The sequence below is a fragment of the Oncorhynchus masou genome, chromosome 32 (genome assembly GCF_036934945.1).
Source record: "Oncorhynchus masou masou isolate Uvic2021 chromosome 32, UVic_Omas_1.1, whole genome shotgun sequence".
Lineage (NCBI taxonomy): Eukaryota > Metazoa > Chordata > Actinopteri > Salmoniformes > Salmonidae > Oncorhynchus > Oncorhynchus masou.
This window is the reverse complement of record NC_088243.1, coordinates 63,329,636-63,351,745: the sequence shown is the minus strand read 5'-3', so window position 1 is coordinate 63,351,745 and position 22,110 is coordinate 63,329,636. Positions and strand designations below refer to the sequence as shown.

At 43.7% G+C, this 22,110-nt stretch overlaps 1 protein-coding gene across 2 annotated transcripts; it reads right to left on the bottom strand.

The window, feature by feature from the left end:
* Positions 1–422: 422 nt before the first annotated feature.
* On the bottom strand, positions 423–19,519 carry LOC135526446 (choline transporter-like protein 1). 2 transcript variants are annotated; one of them, XM_064954825.1, is made up of 16 exons: positions 19,403–19,519; positions 17,855–17,944; positions 17,103–17,245; positions 12,641–12,777; positions 9,159–9,252; positions 8,773–8,942; positions 7,906–7,995; positions 7,552–7,727; positions 6,978–7,164; positions 6,205–6,373; positions 5,564–5,720; positions 4,688–4,771; positions 4,418–4,555; positions 3,748–3,984; positions 2,761–2,862; positions 423–1,499 (listed from the first exon to the last, which is right to left on the bottom strand). In XM_064954825.1, the coding sequence occupies exons 1-16, from the start codon at positions 19,517–19,519 to the stop codon at positions 1,476–1,478; spliced, it is 2,115 nt and encodes a 704-aa protein (XP_064810897.1). In that variant the 3' UTR covers positions 423–1,475. The 2 variants fall into 2 exon arrangements, with proteins under 2 accessions (XP_064810897.1, XP_064810898.1); XM_064954826.1 differs by lacking the exon at positions 19,403–19,519 and adding an exon at positions 18,552–18,826.
* Positions 19,520–22,110: the final 2,591 nt, after the last annotated feature.

Genomic DNA, 22,110 nt, shown 5'->3' with positions numbered 1-22,110 from the left:
CAGTCACAGCCATCTCTCCCTTCAACATATCCGCCAGGGTCACGTCACAATATCAGAATACTATTCAGTCTTATCAACACAAACTCTCGATACAAAATAACTGCATAAATCATGTGCAATTCATACCATTCTGAAACCCTTCACAAATGCTCTTTTTGTTTTTCTCACCTAGATAAATAAAAGAAAAAAGGGGGGGGTCAAAGTTGTTCTTCAGTCGCTCCAATGGATTCAGTACTCTGGGTATCAAATACAAATCTACTGCAGAGAGAAGAGGGGACTTAAGGCTTACAGCACTTCTACCACCCCACCCCCAAGTTAAACTGAGGAGTCCCGTCATTAACCAATAAGATGGGGGGGCACAGCCTATGGAACCGGTTAAGGCAAAGTGAGAGTGTGTCCACCCCCCCCCCCCCCACCACCCACCCAACATCAGATGATCGCTCTCTGCCAGGAACCTTCGTCTTTAAAAGCTGTAGTGCAAGTAGGAAGACATTTTTATAGCGGTAAATACTACATGGTGTTGCGTTATTGCTCGAGGACTGCAAAGTCTGAGTTCACTTCCTACTGAGACTTCAGTGGAAGAGGACTCGTTACAACTCACCTGATTAGGTCAAATGTACATTGTCCATCAATCCCAACAATGACTGACTGGTTTGATAGAGGAACCAAGTGAGTCAAACTAGGGGACAATTGGTTGAGTAAGAAAAGCAACAGCCTTTGCAGCCCTCTGGATATTTCTCTGTAAATGTCATGCCCAGTTCATAATGAACTCTTAGTCCCTACCCCTAAACTTCATGGTCCCTTGTAGATCTAAGTGCCCAGGTGTAGTGGGGGGGGGGGTAGACTTGCAAATCGCAGTAACTTTGTCTCTGTGTCCCTCCAAACCATGGGAACTACAAGTTGTCTTCCTCCTGCTGTAACACAGTTGTATGATCACATCCTCTGTTTCTGCACATCCCAAAAATCACACTGCAAGATGCAAAAAGAATCCCCTACACTCACTGGTAAAAAAATACATCTTTCAAAACAAAATAACACTCTTCCATGATGCAGATTGAATTCAAATGCAAACGTGAGTCTAACGTACTTAAGTTTCAGTGGTTGATTAAAAACACATCTAAGTGCTATCATTGCATGATGAATAAGTATCACGCTGATCGAGAAGTCCAACCAAAAGGCAAACTTGTTATGCAAAACGTTGACAACCCAGTGATTCAATACATTTTAGTACTGTGTTTGACTAGATGGCAATTCTTTGTCTTATAAAAAAGGATATCACTACGAAAAATGCATCAGCCTTTTAAAATATGCAGCGCTTCAATATAAAGTGCTTCATTACATTGTTATATATTTTTTTACAGTTTCTTATTAAAATATTGTATCCCTGGAGTGAAACCATAGTAAACATGTTACACATTGGTAAAAATAAACATTTTGGAATGTCTTTAAAAAAAAGTCCCTTTAGGTGATTTTGGTCAAGCTGAACTTGTTCCTGGAGCCTGGAAAGCAAAGTTATTCAAGTCTTATTACTCCATTCACAGCATCACATGCAGTCATTGAAAAAAGTACTTCCATGGTAAAATAATGAATGGGTGGGAAAAGGGCTAGATTTTTAAAAAAGCTTGGAAATGTATGGATGAGAAAATGGTATGGAAAACAAAATGGAAGCCATGCAGTGGAGTGGTGATGTTAAGATCCATCTTGTGACCTGAAAGCTGAGGGACACTCAGAGGAGGGCTGAGGGATATGCCTGTATATCCTTGGGCCAAAGCTGACTTGCTTGCGGTTATCAACAATGATTGTACATTATGACTAATACACATAGCTTATTATTTTCAAACTACTGAGGGAGATACTTCTACCTCTTAACTACAAAATTACAAGAATAACTTTACCCATAATGCTCTGAGTATCTAGGAGATAAGAAAAGGCCAAATCTACAAGTAAACAGATAGTTGCCAACTTCAGTAGCGCCTAACGGTGCTTTAAATAATTCCAGCAGTAAATGGAAATCCAGCAGCACCGTACAATAGACAGGCAAAAAAAAGTCCTATATCCATCTTCCCATTGGTCCCTTTTTAGCAATGCATCAGCAGTCTGGCGTTGTTGTTTCTCACTGCTGTTTACTTTAGGGGGGGGGGGGGTGGACTGTTCATGGCATACTGTTTCTTTGTGTTCATCCCCCCACCATCTTTCTAAGCTGACAGAAGAGCTACCAGACATGCCCCTATTTACCAAAAAGCACCATGGTGTAAAGGCACAAAAAAAACAACTAATTTACACTTCAGGTTAAAGATGGCCAGGAGATGACAGGCAAGCAAAACAAAAAACAGTAAAAAAAAAAAAAAGAGGGATGGAATAGTTTGAGAAGAGTTATTAGAGATGAGGGTGAGCAAGATGCTGTTGTGGTAAGTTCGTTAGCATGCTTTAGCTAGCATGCGAAGACAACGATCTAGATGGCGACGGCGTCTGTGCCTTTGGTTGTGGCTGAGGCACGACGACGGGGGAGGGTTTCTGGAGCAGCATGGCGAAGAGCACGAGTGTGGAGGTGGGCAGGTAGACGCAGAAGAAGAGGACCACGTCCTCGGTCAGGCAGAGGATCAAGGAGACCATGGTACACTGCTCCCCCAGGGCCCAGTCCACCAGCACCCCTACCAGGAGGTAGTACACATGGAACTCCTGCAGCTCCTCCCACTCTCCCCCGCCTCCGTCCAAGCCCCAGCCCACCTCAGTGTCACCGCCCTCTCCACTGTCACTCACCATGGGCTTCATCTCCGGCCCCTCCACCGACACCGCTTCAGTGGGGCGGCTCCGCCCTCGCTCCACCACCCGTTCCAACTTCCTGCTGTTTTCCACGAACTCCTGCAGGAAGAGATGGAAAGGAGTGTCATACCATGTGCTGAAACGCACCAGTGTCGGTTAATATACACTTAATATATCATGTGAATGGTCCCGTCTGGCTCAGTTGGTAGAGCATGGCACCTGCAACTCCAGGGTTGTGGGTTCGATTCCCATTGGGTACCAGTATGAAAGAAAAAATATAAAACTGTATGCACTCACTATTGTAAGTCTGCTAAAATGAAAACAATGTAAATGAATGCATTACCTTCATCATTAAACCACAGAATCCTTAGCTTAAGTGTAGAAAAACAAAAACCTAGACTGAACAAAATTTAAACGGAACATGTAATGTTGGTCATATATTTCATGAGCTGAAATAAAAGATTCCAGAAATGTTCCATATGTACAAAAATGGTATTTCTCTTCAATTATGTGTACAAATCTGTTTACAACCCTGTTAGTGAGCATTTCTCCTATGCCAAGATAATCCATCCACCTGACAGATGTGGCTTATCAAGAAGCTGATTAAAGAGCATAATCATTACACAGGTGCACCTTGTGCTGGGGACAATAAAGGGCCACTAAAATGTGCAGCTTTGTCACAACACAATGACACAGATGTCTCAAGTTGAGGGAGCGTGATATGCCACACCTGTCAGGTGGATGGATTACCTTGGCAAAGGAGAAATGCTCACTAACAGGGATGTAAACGAATTAGTGCACAAACTTTGAGCTAAATAAGCTTTTTGTGCATATGGAACATTTCAGGGATCTTTTATTTCAGCTCATGAAACATGGGACCAACACTTTACATGTTGCGTTTATATTTTTGTCCAGTATAGATACACATATAATTTCCCATTTCAACAAAATCCCACCAGTATACCATATCTTCACGTAGATTACCATCAGGGCTTTGTCCATGTAGAACTCCTTGCCCGGTGTACCGTCGTTGTATTTGGTGTCAATGGCGAAGCAGAGGAAGAGTACGTCCACCACGATCTCGAAGATGGACAGGAAGCAGTGGGCCACCAGGAAGGCAAAGAGGCAGACAATGATGAGAGGGAGGACCCACTCTGCGTAGTCCCGCTTGTAGTTCAGCAGCAGTACGCCGGCGAACGCTGTGGAAGTTACGATCAGGATCTGACCACGCACACACACAAACACACACTCAGGGTCAAAGGGTCAAAGTTTTACTCCTCAAATTCAGGCAATTGAACAGTCAACACCACAAGAGGTTGGTGGCTCCTTAATTGGGGAGGACGGGCCCGTGTTAATGGCAGGAATGGAATTAGTGTAATGGTATCAAATACATGGTTTCCAGGTGTTTGATGCCATTCCGTTTACTCTGTTCTGGCCATTATTATGAGCCATTCTCCCCTCAGCAGCCTCTTGTGAGTCCACGCAATCAGGCCCACACTCAATGTAACGGCTGCCCTTAACCACAGATCCAGGAACAGATTACCCTACCGCCATCCTAACCTTAATCATCAAGGGGTTGAAAAGTAGATCTGATCCTGTAACAGTGAATAGGGACTACTCTGAAGCCCTCAAGTATCCCAGCTGCCCCCCTCACCTTGCCCAGGAAGAGAACAAAGTCTCCCACGGCGTTGATGGCGGCCACCCTCAGAGCGTTCTCTACCAGAATCACAAAGGCGTCGCGCGCCGACGTACAGAAACTGGTGCTGTTGATGGCTGTCGCCGCGTACGCATTCTAAAGACAGAGAGAGAGGAGAGACTGTAGTCACTAAACAGACCAGCAGGACACAAACCAACTTACACCTGTTATCTATCCTTTATTTATATAAAACAAATATCCAATTAGGGGGAAGGAAAGCACTCCTACCTGATTCAAATAGTTGAGGCACTTCTCCAAACACCACAGACAGCAGATACAGGTCTTCAACATGCAGCGAGCAAATGCATTTTCCTGTGTGAGAGAGAGATGGGGAAAGGTATCAGATGCACTATTCAAAAATAGATACAATAGTTTTCAAAAGTGTTCCATACAGAGCTCCAGAACATAGTGTTCTCACATCTCTATGCTAAACCAAAAGATAGTGGAAACTGAAAGCAGCAGGCAGTCAGATTGCTGTCGGCCTTCCCAACTGAACTGTAGTCCTACAGTTCAGGGCATTAGTCAGGTGAAGTTACCTCCACTCTCAGAACTCTGGAGAGCTAATGCCAATTTATCCCTTCAATTCATTATGCTGCAAGGTGTCTCTCCATAGATCAAGTCAAGCAGCAACACTTGGGACGTGACAACAAACAGTAGGTTAAGGACAACAGACACTAACTCACATTACCCTCCAAGGAGAATAAAGAAACATACCTGTAAAGAAAATGACATAATAATATAGTAACATGGTTTACCAGATGTTTATCCAAAATGAGTTAGTTCAAATATATAGTCATTATATGTCCCATTTATTAACCAAACCAACACCTCTAATGTTACCAGCACTGTGTCAAACTCAAACAGCCATCTGAACATACATCCTCTCTCCTCTTAAAACTGTCCTAAACAGAGCAACAGAAGATGGCAGGTGTCATGTCACAACAATGTTGGCATTGACAGCAATGTAAGATCTACTGGCGACAAGTGAACAAGCTAGCCTTGATTAGCTTGTACAGCACATCACTGTATGTACCATGCAGTATTTTATTATTCGCCATACAATGAATGTCAGAGAGAGAGAAGTTAGTCAACAGGGTGCTTTACCTTGCCCTTGAGCTGGTTGTGGACGTACATGAGCATTAGGCGTGGGATCTTGACCAGGGTGATAATGAAGGATCCCTTGGCCACCGTGCCCAGGTGGTACCTCATCAGTCTCAGCACTGACGACAGGATGGGGGTGACTGGCAGCCTGGTCTTGTCCCTGAGACAGAGGAAAGGATAGAGGGGAATAGAATGGAGGCCAAATAAATGAAGAGACCGAGAAGTTTAAATTGACATTCTTGTTCTTCTCTCTGGAATTCCCATAAATTCCTCGACTTTTGTTTTAGCAGAACACACTTCTGTGACAGACAATAAAATTGAATGTTATTACTAATCTTATAGCCGATATCCTTTAGAATAAACATTTCAAATCAAATTGTATGTCACATGCGCCGAATACAACAGGTGTAGAACTTAGTGAAATGCTTTACTTAAAAGCCCTTTACCAACAATGCTTTAAGAAGTTAAGAAAAAATAAGTGTTAAGTAAAAAAATAGAAAATAAAAGGTAACAAATAATTAAACAGCAACAGTAAAACCAGTACAGAGTCAATGTGGGGGGGCACCAGTTAGTCGAGGTAATATGTACATGTAGGTAGAGTTGGTACATAAACAAATCATGAAAATATAATTTCAGAGTCAGACCTTGTGTAGTAGTACGTGACCACAGCCCCAGCGACAGTCATCTGCTGGCAGGCCAGGATGAACTCACTGATCCAGATGAGGCCCACAGCGTGGTACCACGTCATGTACTGCAGAGGCCCAGTCAGACGGAACTCTGTCAGACCTGTTTCCTCGTTCTGGACCGGGTTCCCTGAGGTGGACATCTCAGTCTCAGTCTAGTGGTCGGGACTAGTTTGGACAAGTTCCTGAATAAGGCCAATACAGTAAACTGAACTAAACCGTACTAGTGCGGTGTCCTGTTGTGTTGGAATTCATCACTTACCATTTGTAAAGATTCTCTCTCTCACTCACTTTTGCTTCCAGTGCCAGGCCCCAGTACATCCAGAAGAGGAGAACCATTGCCCCACTCCCTCCTCCCTCCCTCTCTACCCCTCTCCCACTCCCTCCCTCACCGGTGGTCCCGAGAAAGATCAACACCAGGCCCCAGTACATCCAGAAGAGGAGAACCATTGCCCCGATCCATCCTCCACCCTCCCTCCCTCCCTCTCTACCCCTCTTCCTCTCCCTACCTCACCGGTGGTCCCGAGAAAGAGCAACACCAGGCCCCAGTACATCCAGAAGAGGAGAACCCTTGCCCCGCTCCCTCCTCCACCCTCCCTCCCTCTCGCACTCCCTCCCTCACCGGTGGTCCCGAGAAAGAGCAACACCAGGCCCCAGTACATCCAGAAGAGGAGAACCCTTGCCCCGCTCCCTCCTCCACCCTCCCTCCCTCTCCCACTCCCTCCCTCCCTCACCGGTGGTCCCGAGAAAGAGCAGCACCAGCCCCCAGTACATCCAGAAGAGGAGCAGGGCCAGGAAGGTGCAGAAGGGCTGCAGGGTGAGCAACGGCAGGTGGATGAACACCTTGCCGGCCACGTGGAACAGGGCGATGGTCAGGGCCACTCGTTTCCTCATGAACAGCATCAGCAGGAGAAGGATCACCTGGGGGGATCACACAGAAAGAGAGAGAAGGGTATAGGAAGAGAGGGATGAGAGAGAGCGAGAGAAATTGGGATCAATAAGGAGGGAGAGGGATATAAATGAGTGAAGAAGAGAACAACAGGTCAAGAGAAGGTGGAAGGGACATAGGAAGACAAGGGGTAATAGAGAATGATGAAACAAATGGAAGATGGCCAACAGGAGTGGGAGAGAGTGAGAGGAAGGTTAAAAAGAGAAGGGGGGGGGTAAAAAAGTAGGGAGGTGCCAGGAGTCAAGAGATTTCAAAGCAGCGCCAGGCATTCAATTTGAAATGTCACACACACTCCACCCACAATTTACAAGGCTTGGTTGCCCAGTCTCCCTTTCATTCCAAACACTAACTGTACTCACTGTGAATACGGTGGCAGCGATGGCATACACCAGAAGCACCTGGGCATTGTCCCTTGTCATCTCTGCTTCCTCCTTAGCATCTTTCGTCTCCGTAGTCTCTGCAGTCTCTTTAGAAAAGGTCTTGTTGGCAGTTAACCGGTGGTCTATGTACAGCCACCACAGAATGCTTGTGCCCGCTACAGAAAAACGGAGACACTTTCTATGATAGATTGAACACCTGCAAAGAGGACTGTCCCAAAAATTATCATAGAATGACTGTTAGGTGCAAAACTATGGCACGGTTTTCAGTTGTTATTTTGATTGATAAAAGCACTGCACAGGAAGTAAGGCCAGGAGACAGGTAAATGAGCTCACCCAGGGAGCCCAGGACCACCATGGCAGTGAGGATCCAGACCAGCACAGCAGAGATGTAGCGGATGATCAGCATTAGGATCATGGAAAGCACTGTAGCACAACACAGATCTAGGATCAGCTAACCCTGCCCTCGGGCCTCAACCCTAACCTCAACCATTTGGAATCAAAACCAAAACTGACCACGAATCAGAACTCAAGAGAACCAGTTCACCATGTGAAGATAGAGGATCAGCTAACCATATTCAAACCCTTTCCTTCCCCACCTTGACACAGCAGAACCTTGTCTTACTCTAACCCACATGTACTCTGAGCATTAACTCCCAAATGTACAAGTTCATATGGCTCCCATGTTATGCCCTTTACCTGAAAGCTTCCTTCCTCTCATTCCAAAGAGTGCAGTCTCAGGGGGGACTCAAAGATGTGATGACTTTGCTGTATTTTCACCGAGCACTGTGTTTCTCCGCCGTTGATGTCTGACCTAAAGTAACTGCGTATGTACTGACACTACATACTGATATGGAGAAATCAGCAGAATGCACTAGAGCAGGACAGATGTTCCCTATGCAGGTCTATTCTTTACTGGCTCACATTAGGGAAGGCTCAGAGACTAGTGGGCCCCAGAAATACAATGAAGATTTCGTCATTCACTCTCACAAGACCAATCCCTCCCACTGAGTTCAGAGACTAAGGCCCTGTCCAGAAACAACCCATTAGCCTCTTCCCCTGGCTCTTCATGTAGATCTGAAACAATTGGATAGGCATGGTAGTAGTTCCACCTTGTTCCCCAATGGGTGCAAATTTGGCCATATTGCTTATTTCTATCCAGCATCCCCGAGATACTGCTGATAACAAGCATGAGATCATCACCTAGCGCCAGCAGACAGAGGCCCACGATGATCTCCTTGCTGGCAATCACGCCACCGATCAACCTGTGCAACACGCTGTTGTCACTCACAAACGTCACCACAGCCTCTGCAAACTTGGCATAGCAGGAGATGTCCACCGGTGTGCAGCGGTTGAACACCGGGAGAGATTTGCTGTGGGATGGAACGAAGTAGAGGTCAAACGTCAGTGATCACATGACCTGGGAGGTTCTCTAAAACATGACCGGTTTGAATACTTAAGAAAGGGGGGTACATATATTTTTTTTTTGAGGTAATATCTAATCTATATGACTGGTGAAGTAAAAGTCCTGAATGAAAATAAGCAATCTAAGCCTATTGAAATGCAGCCCTAATGTTAGGCCTTCCTACCTTGGTGGAACTGGAAGTTTGGGACATTTGTCAAACCTCTCTGGAAGGCTGGGGTATTTGTGACCGGCTAGTTCGTATGAACACAGCTCCGACCCTGAGTGAAATACAAAGATATTGAACACAGGAAAGTGAAACCATAAACATACCTAGGAACATAAGGACAATTGAATTTAAAATCAGTCTCCCCAGAAGTGATCAGTTATTGCTCAATATGTTGTCTAAACCAACATATGCTGATCTATATTTCATCCTTTTCCCTTCATGCAACTGAGTACGTTACACAATCTTGTTCTTAACTCTGTTACGCGTACTGCCACAGGAATTCAGAATCAGAACACAAGACCTCTGGAGAAGGCAAAGTTACATAACCCCAGCCCAGTCTATCATGGGGCATACATGGAGTGCGTGTGTCACAATAAGTATATACAGTGCTGACAGGAGACACGCAAGCCTGGCTGAAGGACGGGCTAGGATAGCACAAACAACAGTACCCATACAGCAAGGGGTGGCATTGGCCTTAATGGTGCCTTTGTTCATCTAGTTCGCTCTCCACATGTGCCAAGGTGCCTGGTGTGCCAGAGTGTGTGTTGAATGAAAGGACAGTATTAAGGGAAGATGGCACGCGGGATCACGGTCATGTCAGTGTTTGTAGAAAGGGTTTGTCGTTCCAAAGGATGGCAGTGATTCACTGTCAATGACGTGATGGATGGCTGCTGGAACGATGACCTAGTAGCCTTCTGTTTATGGGAGTGGGGGGGTGAGAAACAACTGCTCCTCATAGCACTCTTTTCTAACGGAACAATCTTTCTATTTTTTTTTTTTTAACGCCGCCGCTCATCTAAAAATTTGTGGTGATGAGTTGTTTTTTTTCTTCATGGATATGATGTGATGTGAGATTGTGATGAATAAAATGCAAGCGCTTCCTTTCAAAACAATTCACAACACGACCAATCGTCAAACAGATTTTCTAATCAATAACTTGTATGTGCTGGGGTCCACAGCATTATCAGTAGAGAGTTACTGAGAGGAATAGAGAATCCGTCAATGATTCAATATGCTGTCAGTGTTATGCTTTTGTGTGCTTTGATGGCAGAAAAGCATATAGCTGACAGCAGTGGCGACCTGTCATTCAGGGCGTAAAAAAATAAATAAATATATACACACACACACGTTCAAAAGTTTGGAGTCACTTAGAAATAACTTTGTTTTTGAAAGAAAAGCACATTGTCCATTAAAATATCAAATTCATCAGAAATACAGTGTAGACATGGTTAATGTTGTAAATGACTATTGTAGCTGGAAACAGCTGAATTTTTAAATGAAATATCAACATAGGCGTACAGAGGCCCATTATCAGCAACCATCACTCCTGCGTTCCAATGGCATGTTGTGTTAGCTAATCCAAGTTTATCATTTTAAAAGGCTAATTGATCATTAGAAAACCTGTTGGCAATTATGTTAGCACAGCTGAAAACTGTTGTCCTGATTAAATAAGCAATAAAACTGGTTTCTTTAGACGAGTTGAGTATCTGGAGCATCAGCATTTGTGGGTTCGATTACAGACTCAAAATGGCCAGAAACAAAGACCTTTCTTCTGAAATTCGTCAGTCTACTCTTGTTCTGAGAAATGAAGGCTATTCCAATGCGAGAAATTGCCAAAGAAGCTGAAGATCTCGTCCAACGCTGTGTACTACTCCCGTCACAGAACAGAGCAAACTGGCACTAAGCAAAATAGAAAGAGTGGGAGGCCCCCGTGCACAGCTGAGCAAGAAGACAAGTACATTAGAGTGTCTAGTTTGATAAACAGATGCCTCACAAGTTCTCAAAAATGGCAGCTTCATTAAATAGTACCCACAAAACACCAGTCTCAACGTCTACAGTGAAGAGGTGACTCCGGGATGCTGGCCTTCTAGGCAGAGTTCCTCTGTCCAATGTCTGTTCTTTTGCCCATCTTAATGTCTTTTATTTTTATTGGCCAGTCAGATATTACTTTTCTTTGCAACTGCCTAGAAGGCCAGCATCCTGGCAATCCTTTTTGTCCTAGACTTGGTACTCCAGTACCGCTTGCCATGCGGTAGTAGAGAAAACAGTCAGACAATTTTTACTGACTTCCTCAGACACAGCCTGATGTAGAGGTCCTGGATGGCAGGCAACTTAGCCCCAGTGATGTACTGGTGATGATGTACTACTACCCTCTGTAGTGCCTTGCGGTCGGAGGCCGAGCCATTGCTGTACCAGGCAGTGATGCAACCAGTCATGCTCTCGATGTTGCAGCTGTAGAACCTTTTGAGGAGATTTGACCCATGCCAATTTTCTTTTGTTTCCTGAGGGAGAATATGCTTTGTCTTGCCCTCTTCACGACCGTCTTGGTGTGTTTGGACCATTCTAGTTTGTTGATGATGTGGACACCAAGGAATTTGAAGCTCTCAACCTGCTCCACTACAGCCCCGTCGATGAGAATGGGGGAGTGCTCGGTCCTCCTTTTCCTGTAGTCCACAATCATCTCCTTAGTCTTGGTTACGTTAAGGGATAGGTTGTTATTCTGGCACCACCTGGCCAGGTCTCTGACCTCCTCCCTATAGGCTGTTTCGTCATTGTCGGTGATGAGGCCTACCACTGTTGTGTCGTCTGCAAACTTAATGATGGTCTTGGAGTCGTGCCTGGCCATGCAGTTGTGGGTGAACAGGGAGTACAGGAGGAGACTGAGCACGCACCCCTGGGGGGCTCCAGTGTTGAGGATCAGCGTGGTAGATGTGTTGCTACCTACCCTTAACACCTGGGTGTGGCCCGTCAGGAAGTCCAGGATCCAGTTGCAGAGGGAGGTGTTTAGTCCCAGGATCCTTAGCTTAGTGATGAGCTTGGAGGGTACTATGGTGTTGAACACTGAGCTGTAGTCAATGAATATTATTCTCACATAGGTGTTCCTTTTGTTCAGGTGGGAAAGGGCAGTGTGGAGTGCAATAGAGATTGCATCATCTGTGGATCTATTTGGGCGGTATGCAAATTGGAGTGGGTCTGGGATAATGTTTATACTGACTATGTCCGTCCTAGCTCGCTCATTAATGTCTTAATCAAAATTACTGATGGCCTCTTATACGCTTGTCATCCCCTTATGCCATAGTTTGTACATCTAAATTGTCAGTAGAAACCTCATTTGTTTAAGCAAGTCAGCCATATCAGCTATGTTTTTTTTAAAGGGAGTAAATGAAGCTGAATGAACTGTTTCACTGCCAGACAAGGCTCCGCTGATAGCAGGTGTAGCATTGGTAAGGTTTTGAAACAGATTTATGTAGGCCCTAACAGTTTGTGGGCACCGTTTGTCACGGCTATAGTGCATTTAATGTATTGTTTAGTGTTGTGTAGTGGATTTGCTGGTAGTGCATTACACATGATAATTTTTTTTCCCCACCAAGAATTACATGCTAAATTCACCACTGGCTGACAGTGTCCAGTCTGTTTCCCTAGGGGCCCTACTCACTCACCATTGTGCATGGCGAATCTCTTGAGGTCCTGGTACGTCTTCAGCTCTTCATCAGGACACAGGGACACACACAGGGCCATGGACTTGATCTTCCTCTGCACTATGTCAATGTTACATGGGTCCAGGAAGAACACATACCTGCAGACAAATCAGACAACAAAATATCTGTTCTTTATCAATAACACCTACATAAGGGATGGGTAACAAGGAATGTGAGAATTTTCAGCAATTTGTTTAACAGTTTATCAATAAAATCTGTTTCCCATCACAAATATGAGGAATGAGTCACGAGATGTGAAATTGTGGGAACATGTGATTCTGAGAGAGGAAAAAAATAGTCACAAAATGACCGGGAAAACCCAGAAGCCTACACCTCCCCTCAATGTCCTGTTCATTTTGGGGACAAAGCAAACCCACTGCCTCAACAATACCTTATCCACTGAGATATGATAGAATGTCACAAGATAGAGAGCCTTTGGCTGCTGCTCCTGGAACTGGTCCATGGGACTTGGCAGTGGAACGGAGAGTGGAAGGAACAAGGACATGTCAATAAGAGAATCCTTCACTGTGGTCCATCTGCTTGGTGCTTTTATACACTAGGGGGTGGGCACCTCGCCCACGCCCCCCCCTCTCTCTCTCTCACTCACACACACACACACACACACACACACACACACACACACACACACACACACACACACACGGGTCGTTTCATGTAATTTCAGCAAGTAATGACACCCACCATCTCAGATTGTTCTGAACTCGTTTCTGTAGTTAGAAACAGATCCGATTAGCATTCCTGTAACATTATTTTGTTGAAATATAATTTGACCTCAGAAATGGACTGCACCTAAATTTGACATTAATTTATAGGATTCATAGAACATTCAATAAATATAGTCCCTAACATCTAATTTGGACCAAAAGTGTCTTCTACTAACAATGATTAAGAATCCAAAGAAATTGTCAGAAGCCACCCACAGACCCCTCACACCAATCCCTCCCCAACAACCAGTATCAGTTCTCTATGTCTGACAACACAGGCGGTTGTGGCACCTTAATTGGGGAGGTCGGGCTCATAGTAATGGCTGGAATAGAATACATGGAACGGTATCCGACTCAAACACATGGTTTCCATGTGGTTGATACCATTCCATTCACTCCATTACAGACATTATTATGTGTCTGACATGTAGTATGAAGCTGCAGCTCTGAGTACTGATTCTTCATGCTATGTATTGTATTCTCAGTGAATTTGGTGATGTTTTTTTCTCCTGTTCAGAGAAATTAGTCACTGAAGTTGTTTGTTTTATGTCCCAACCGACATCCTGATATAACCAGGTTCTGACCACTAGATGGTGCCGTTCCTGCTATTAGGTCAACAAAGTTTGAAGTACCCCCACCTCTAAAATGTTAAAGGGATACTTCACCCATTTTACAAAACGACATTGTTTCCTTACCCTGTAAGCAGTATATGGACAAGATTTGAATTTCTGGTGATTCATAAGCTGGCACAGTGGTTTGCACTGCACACATGCTTGTTGAAAGGAAGATAGATATGAAAATCAAGTCACACTGGATTTATCAGAATATTTGAGGGCAGTTTGACTTTCTCTAAAGTCAGTTCTTCCTAACAGCTGAGGTTAGGATCAGACTTGGATAGACTGATCCTGGATCAACCAGCTGCCATGGCCAGAACAATACGTCAATGCGCTGTACTGTTTACATTTGGCCCCTGCCTTGTGAATGATGGAGGAGCTGCTTAACTGTACTAGCCAAATAAACCCTGACCAGCTATCCCTTAAGCTCGGACTTTGTTGTCACTGACTGTATTGTGTGACACCAGCCTATACCTTAAAAGGTTGCTGAGGGCAGGACTGAAAACAGCATTGAACATAACCTCAACTTGGCCTACATTGCTAGGATTACATTATCCACCCCAGCAATGCTATATGGCTTTTTCGCCCACAGAATTGCAAAAATAGACACTTTCGAACAAACAATGTCTGAGTACCACCAAGAAAGATCACAGCTGTGTTATTGTTATTTCCGCATTCAAAACAACTGGGAACTGGGCAATCTCCGACGTCCGACTTCAGTGCATTCAAGACAACTCAGAACTCGGAAAAAAACAAGTTCCAAAAGGGACAAATCCAACTTGTAATTCCAAGTCAGGAATTTAGGAACATTTTTCTAGAGCTCTGACTTTCTGACATTCCGGCCTGAAGGTCACACAAACGTCATGATTAGTCTTGAAAGCACCATAGGTCTAATGACATGAAGAGAAGATATACCAAGAGAGAGAAGGAAGTGAGGTGAAGAATAAGAGAGAGAGTGAGAGAGAGAGACAGAAACAGGATTGACAGCTGTGTAGTCCTTAATTGAATCCCGTGACAGCTGGCTTCTCAATTGAGTTCAGCATCAGGTGGTTGCGTTCGCACCGAGGCCTGTCAGTCAAGCCTCACACCCTCTCCACCAAACTCTTCTACACACTGCCGCTGGGGCCAGCATTAATCCAGTGGTCTCAGTCTACAGCGCCAGTCTGTCTGTCTGTCTGTCTGTCTGTGTCTGTATCAGTCACATCAATAGCCCAATCCTGGGAGGGGCCGTCAAGGTGCTTTAATGAAGCATATAATTGCTAGCTAATGTGATGATTATGGACCGGGGAAGCTAACCAGTGAGCCTGAAAAAGGTTCTCAAGGGCAGAAGCCATTTCATCTCAAAATAGTTCTGTCGATAAAACCTCCATCTATACATTTGCATGTGCCTGTCAATAAACATACAACCACAGCTTTGACACCCATGTCAGACTATTACCCAGGACTAGAAGCTTGGGGATTATTTCAGACTGGGCAGGCTAGTCACTGTGGGATCAATCAACACAATAGCCATGTACAACCAAGGGTCCAATATCCCTATAGCTATTCATTTAAATAGCCTTACCCGCAGGTGTGTCTTTACACAACACAACCCTACCACAAGCATCAACAGCACACTATAAGTGAAATCCGTTTACTCATTGTTGGTATAACTCTCTCTAGAATGGGACTGAAGACACCATTCAGGAGACATTAAAAGGGTGGGTGTTATGTGCAACACAGCCAGTTTGTGGTTGTTCAAAGGAAGAGTGAGAGAGACAAGGCAGTGTCTGCACCACCCAACAGACAGAGAGACAAGGCAGTGTCTGCACCACCCAACAGACAGAGAGACAAGGCAGTGTCTGCACCAGCCAAAAGACAGAGAGACAAGGCAGTGTCTGCACCACCCAACAGACAGAGAGACAAGGCAGTGTCTGCACCACCCAACAGACAGAGAGACAAGGCAGTGTCTGCACTCTGCACCACCCAACAGACAGAGAGACAAGGCAGTGTCTGCACTCTGCACCACCCAACAGACAGAGAGACAAGGCAGTGTCTGCACTCTGCACCACCCAACAGTGCAGAAACAAAGTAAACAATGATGTATGGAAAGAAAGAGAAGGGAGAAACCTACAGAGACCTAGAAAGAAAAATAAAGAAACATAAATAGTGAGCGAGAGAGAAAGGAGAGAGAAATACAAAAAGAGAGAAAAAGACTGCCAGCCAGTGACATCGGAGTCTTCTTCACAACAATTTGGGTGACAGGGTCCTCCTGGTGTGAGCCAGCACCCTCTCAAGAAACGTCTACCTCCGTTCACTTACATAGTCACTGACTGATACCAAGCTACTTTCTCTCCCTCTCCCCATTCCCTATGACTAGCTATATCTTGTGTCTGTAAACATTGGCAGCAGGGCAATGCATACCATTTATACACACATTAACACAATGGACGAATTCTATGTTCAATAGGAAGAAACTAGCATCATTATTTTAAACAATGAAAAATGACATGTTCCATTGTTTCATCAGCAGTCTGGCCAAACGGTAAGAGGAAAAACATCAAGCAGAGCGAATTCAAACCCATTAATATCTCTTGACTGACACTCTGGCAAAACCAAAAAGAAATGAATTACCCTGTGCTGATGACCCACAGGTCTGTACCACAGGAGGTATTCTAATTCCTAATTCTATGGTACCCCTAGCCAATCATTAAGCACACGGTCAATCCAAAGAGGGGAAAGTAATCAGCATGCAATGCAAATGAAGTGGCTGAAATACCAGTGTTCCCAGAGGGTGGTGCAGGCAGTAAGTACAGTTGACCGTGACAGAACGTCCTACTCCTGAGGCCTCTACATACTTATTCAAGGTTCTATTTATGCCAGTAGCGTCCAGATCACGGTTAAAATGACTGCAATTTGACATTTCTATTGAACCAATGAGCAACGGGGCAAAGTTATTTCTTAATATTTCTCAATTAGGGCTAATTCGCACTACCATTTGTGTTTGTAAACATAGGGTTGGGTTTTGGCAAATGTCACTGCCACTTCAAGATAGAAGTGTGTGAAGTGGGAGAGAAGTGTGTGAAGTGGGTAAGAAAGACTCACTTTTTGTCTGTCTGATCTAGTCCACTCAGCCGGACCCCTTCGATCTGCTCATTGCGTTGGCCGCAGGTGTTCCCGTAGCTGTCATACCCAAAGACCCGGCGGCCTGCGCCCCCCGTGGCGATGGTGAACCCACAGATACTCCCCTGAGAGAAGCATTACCAAGCATTAGCATCCAATGCAATATGTGCCTGTGTGAAAGTGGGGTATGGATTTGTATCAATATATTGTTGGCAGGTATTTAATGCAATGTACCATCCTGACTGTCTGCAAAGTTTAATGACCAGTGGTTTTTAAGTATTCAGATTCAAATCCCAGAAATTGAATAGTGTGTTCTCTCTCTCTCTCTCTCTCTCTCTCTCTCTCTCTCTCTATGGCCAAGTAGCCATCTACTAATTCCAGTTGCATGTTTGATTCCCACTTTTTCATTGCCTGGTCTGAGAGTTGAATATCTATTCAGATCAGTTTGTTAGTTTCATCTGAGCACACTTCAAGTTTAAACTTCAGGAGATGTTAATTGTCTGCATGCTTGGAGACAATTGGCTGAGCGAAGGTGGTAGGTGTGGTAACCTAACAGGTGCCACTAGTCAGGCAATCAATCAGCTGGGCATTTAAAAAAGTGTGTCATAGGAGGAGTTGAACGACTTTCATTGAGGTGAGCCTTGTATTTAAATGTGGTTTAACATACATTTATGGTATTACATTGTACTTCGTTTTCAATTGTAAAATGAATAGGCATATATATATATACTTACCATTCCAACACAGAATACAGTAAATAAAAGGAACCACGGCAAATCCGTGCAACTTCGATCCTCCAAGGGTTTCCATTCTCTCTTTGTCCTCTGGAAAAAAACATACCAACATCGTCGGTGCCACATTAGCAAATTGGATGCAGTCGATGTGTCTGTCAATTCAAATGTGAAACCGTAGGCTACACATGTTATTTCACACAAATGTACAATGGCACGCAATTTCATTGACATCTTATTTTCGTAGATAGACTGGCCGAATGTAGTGAAACATTACTTTGCGTTAAACAATCACATTTAACGATATTCTACTATTCTTCATTGTCAAGGCGCTGTTCAATTGCGTCAAATCTCGCACGTTGCGAGAGGTTTGTTTACAAAGCTAACGGTGCTCACGAGCTATTTATGGTATGCAAAGCTGCTTTCAAGCGGTCGCTTGACGTCGGTGGTAATGAACTAAACTATAAAACCATTGTCGCAAGTTATAGCTCGATATTTCTTCGGCTTCAATAATAGGATTACCACTACTCTTCCCCGATGAACATAGCCTAGGTTTATCTAATCTGACTACGGTGGTGAGAATTGTCATTGGATGCCAGCGGTCGCAACAATATAAGCAGTGCAATCGCCGTTGCATGCATGATGTTTAAGGTGCAATTAAATGAATGCAACATGGGGGTGGAGGAAACCGTTAGCTTACCTCTGTGCTACCGCAGCATCCCATTGCAGTCAGGGTTAGATGTGAGAAGGACTAAATGCTACAGCACAAAAACCCAAACTTGCAGGGAGTTAAGGGTATTATGTTTACCCTGCATGAATTGCAAAACACCGATTTGTAGATTAGAAAGGCGACACAAATGGTATATTCCATCCAAAATGCATACTAATATCTATCTCCTACCTCCAGGTATAAGGGATTAATAGTTTAGGATTTATCGCACCACACTTCCTGGTGGATTGTGCAGATGCAGCCGGAAAAGGAACGTAGCGTCAATTCATGCGACTGCGCATTTGGTACCCGACTATAACCGGAGGATGGCGGGACTTGTAAAAGCTTTATCTTTGTATCCTAATGTCCATTTACTCTAACTACACAATATGACGCACACGCCCATGATAAACTATAAGACGTTAAAAACTGGAGGAGTTGTGGGCCTAAGAAAACATAACCCTAATGCACGTCAATTTAAAAATGAATAGGCCAGCTAAAGGGGCATGAAATGTTCCAATTAATTTGTATTGTCAGCGCTCCCATTATCAAATTAACATAATGGATTGACCATTTCCATTCATCTAAATCCAAATTGTTCCTCACAGAGGTTAATGCAATTTTTTTTATCAGCCAATAAATTATGCTATATAGCCTAGGCTACTTGATCAATATTCTAGCAACTACCTATAATTTACTTGTTTTTGAAAGATTTGTTCGTAAACCAATTATCTTAATCAAATGTACACTGTATGACTAGCATACACCCCTTTTAAGCTGGGGGGGAAAGAAGCATAAATTACTTTTCACAATACCAAAATAAATATTAACGCTTTTCTCACTCTCATACGGTATCCAGGATTTTTCTGCACGCTGTATTCTGCCCCCAAATAAGGGTTGTCCACTGTTTTCCTGGGCCTTCCTTGCTGGGTACCTCTTGTCGAACTTCTCTGTTCCATCTTCTTTGCTGTGTGGGGCACAGCACTGGCAGGGAGATGCGTCTGAAGGCAGAAAGAGGGTCCTTTGTTGCATTGTTTTCTGTTGTACCAGGGAGAGAGTGCGCTGTGTGTGTGTTTGTGCGCGTGAATGTGTGTGTGATGTTTATTTTTAAGGCTGTAATGAGTGAGTGCATAATCAACCTTTGGCATGCCTTTTTAAAATATAGAGTTTGGAGCGATACAGTATGTGTCCAAAGTACTAAATTAGTAGTTTTTCTTGTCCTTTTCGATTATCAATCCCTGTTTTTACCATCAACTGTAGGGCTACAATTTAGACAACATTTCTAAACAAATTAAAATGTTCTCTGTATTTGTTTTGATGTAATTGTACATACCGACATGTACATGATTATAATGGATTAATGGGCAACATTTGATTGAGATCATTCCGTATGTGATTTCTCTTTGTACAATACAAATGTCTTGCCATTTTGGTTTCAGCCACTAGAGGGAAGTCACACCTTGTGTAAAAGAAGTTGGAGAAGTCGGCAGTAAAGTGGACCCAACAGCAAAAGATGAAACGGATGGAGTTGTCAAAGATTCAGGGCGTCTCAATAGTCTGAACTGGCTACCTCTACTCATCACCTTGACTACATTTGTTTGTACATTGATCTAAAAACCAGTCTCACAGCTCACTTAGATCACTCCAGTTGAAGGAAAGGAAGTAAAGAAAGCGGACATCTTTGAACAATTTAGCTGCATTAGTGTCTCACTTACGAGAAGATCTACATAGTACATGGTAGCAAAACTACAACAATTGTCCCCTTTTGCACTCCTATCTGTGAGCTACTATGATATGTCTAGGCATTCCATTAAAACAGCAAATCAGAGGTTTTGAGAAAGGCCTATGTATAAACCAGACTAAATAACAGTCTATCTTGTTTTAGGGAGTGGATCTCATGACTATCTGGATGACGAAATGTGACGTCACAGCATTTCAACTAAATGAGCCATCCTCACTTGTCATGCTTTTTTTGGACAATATCTCCTGAGTCGACCATTGCTTTTTGTTTGTCCCTATATGTGTGTGGTGGGCTCCAAATCTGTAGCTCGAACCTTTCACTTCCATTTGTTACCTAATATGTAGCATATCTTTTTGCAGTAGGGGGCAGTTTCTTGTTTTTGTTGGCCTAGTGTGTAATGAGGCAGTGTTTGGTGAGAGCCTCCCATTTGGTGGGTCATTCAGACCCTGTGTAATGAGTCTGATTCGCTACGCTCTGGTAGTTTTTAATAGACTCCATTGTTACCAGGGTACCCTCAGAAAAACAAGATGAAATTCACAATTTTCATTCATCTGCTTGCTCTGCCCTCAGCCTCAAATTGAAGTGTTTTACAATTTTCTTTGCAGGACCACCAGGACTACAAGTTAAACACAAAACAATTTGAAATATACAGTTGCATTTATTAGTTTTATTGATGAATGTCAAAAAGAATGTCTGCCAAAGAAACAACCTGATAAAAAAAGACTAAGAATTCTGTAAGTACAGCTTGTTTGCTCAGTGGGAAATTAAAATCAAACTAGACAGTGACAACTGAGGCGTTTGTGACAGCAACTGTGACCTTATTACAGTTTAGACACTGGGATTTCCTATGATCTATGTACTGTAGAATAACCCGTTACCTTCTAATGACACTTGTGTGGCTTGTGAGCATCTTAGAGCAAACAAGTTATGTGTTCGTGAGAGTCTTTTGATATGTCATATTAGTTTGTAGCACAAAACGTTATGACTTTACATACGTTTTTGTAAGGAGAACCGTTTTTGGGATCAGCCCAGTCTCAAACACTGCTCTCGCTCAGCTTCCGTTAATCACACACTCATTTATTTATTTATTTAACCTTTATATAAACTAGGCAAGTCAGTTGAGAACAAATTCTTATTTACAATGACGGCCTACCCCAGCCAAGCCTGGACGATGCTGTGCCAATTGTGCGCCGCCCTATGGGACTCCCAATCACGTCCGGATGTGATGCAGCCTGGATTCAAACCAGGTACTGTAGTGACGCCTCTTGCACTGAGATGCAGTTCCTTAGACTGCTGTGCCACTCGGGAGCCCCAAATGATTGGTACCAGTGGATGCAGAAGAAATAGACCAATCCAAAGGTACAACCCAGCAGTCTCAAACACACAATGTATTAAAGGGCTTAGAAGTCCAATACATGCCAGTGTTACTGTGGGACTCAATATTTAATAGACCAGGGTATTTCATTAAAGCAAGACGGTTTATAGTGTGACTATATCAGCAATGTTTTAATGGCACCATGGGTTAAGAGCATGTGTTAAATGTGCCTACAGTAGTAACCTAAGAGATGGTTGTATTAGATATCTGAGATTACAGTCTCGCTTACAGTTTATGGTTTGATGTATGTCCCAGTAAAAACTCCTGGCTCTAATCAAAAACCTATTTGGAAGATTAAGTCAGTTAATTTTTTTTATCACACATATGAAACCTATTAATGTAGTGTAGCATTTGAGAAAAGTCAAGTTCTTAATTTGCGTTACTGTCATGTTAACCCTGTAGTCCTCCCATTGTGGTGTTGGTCGACTCTTATT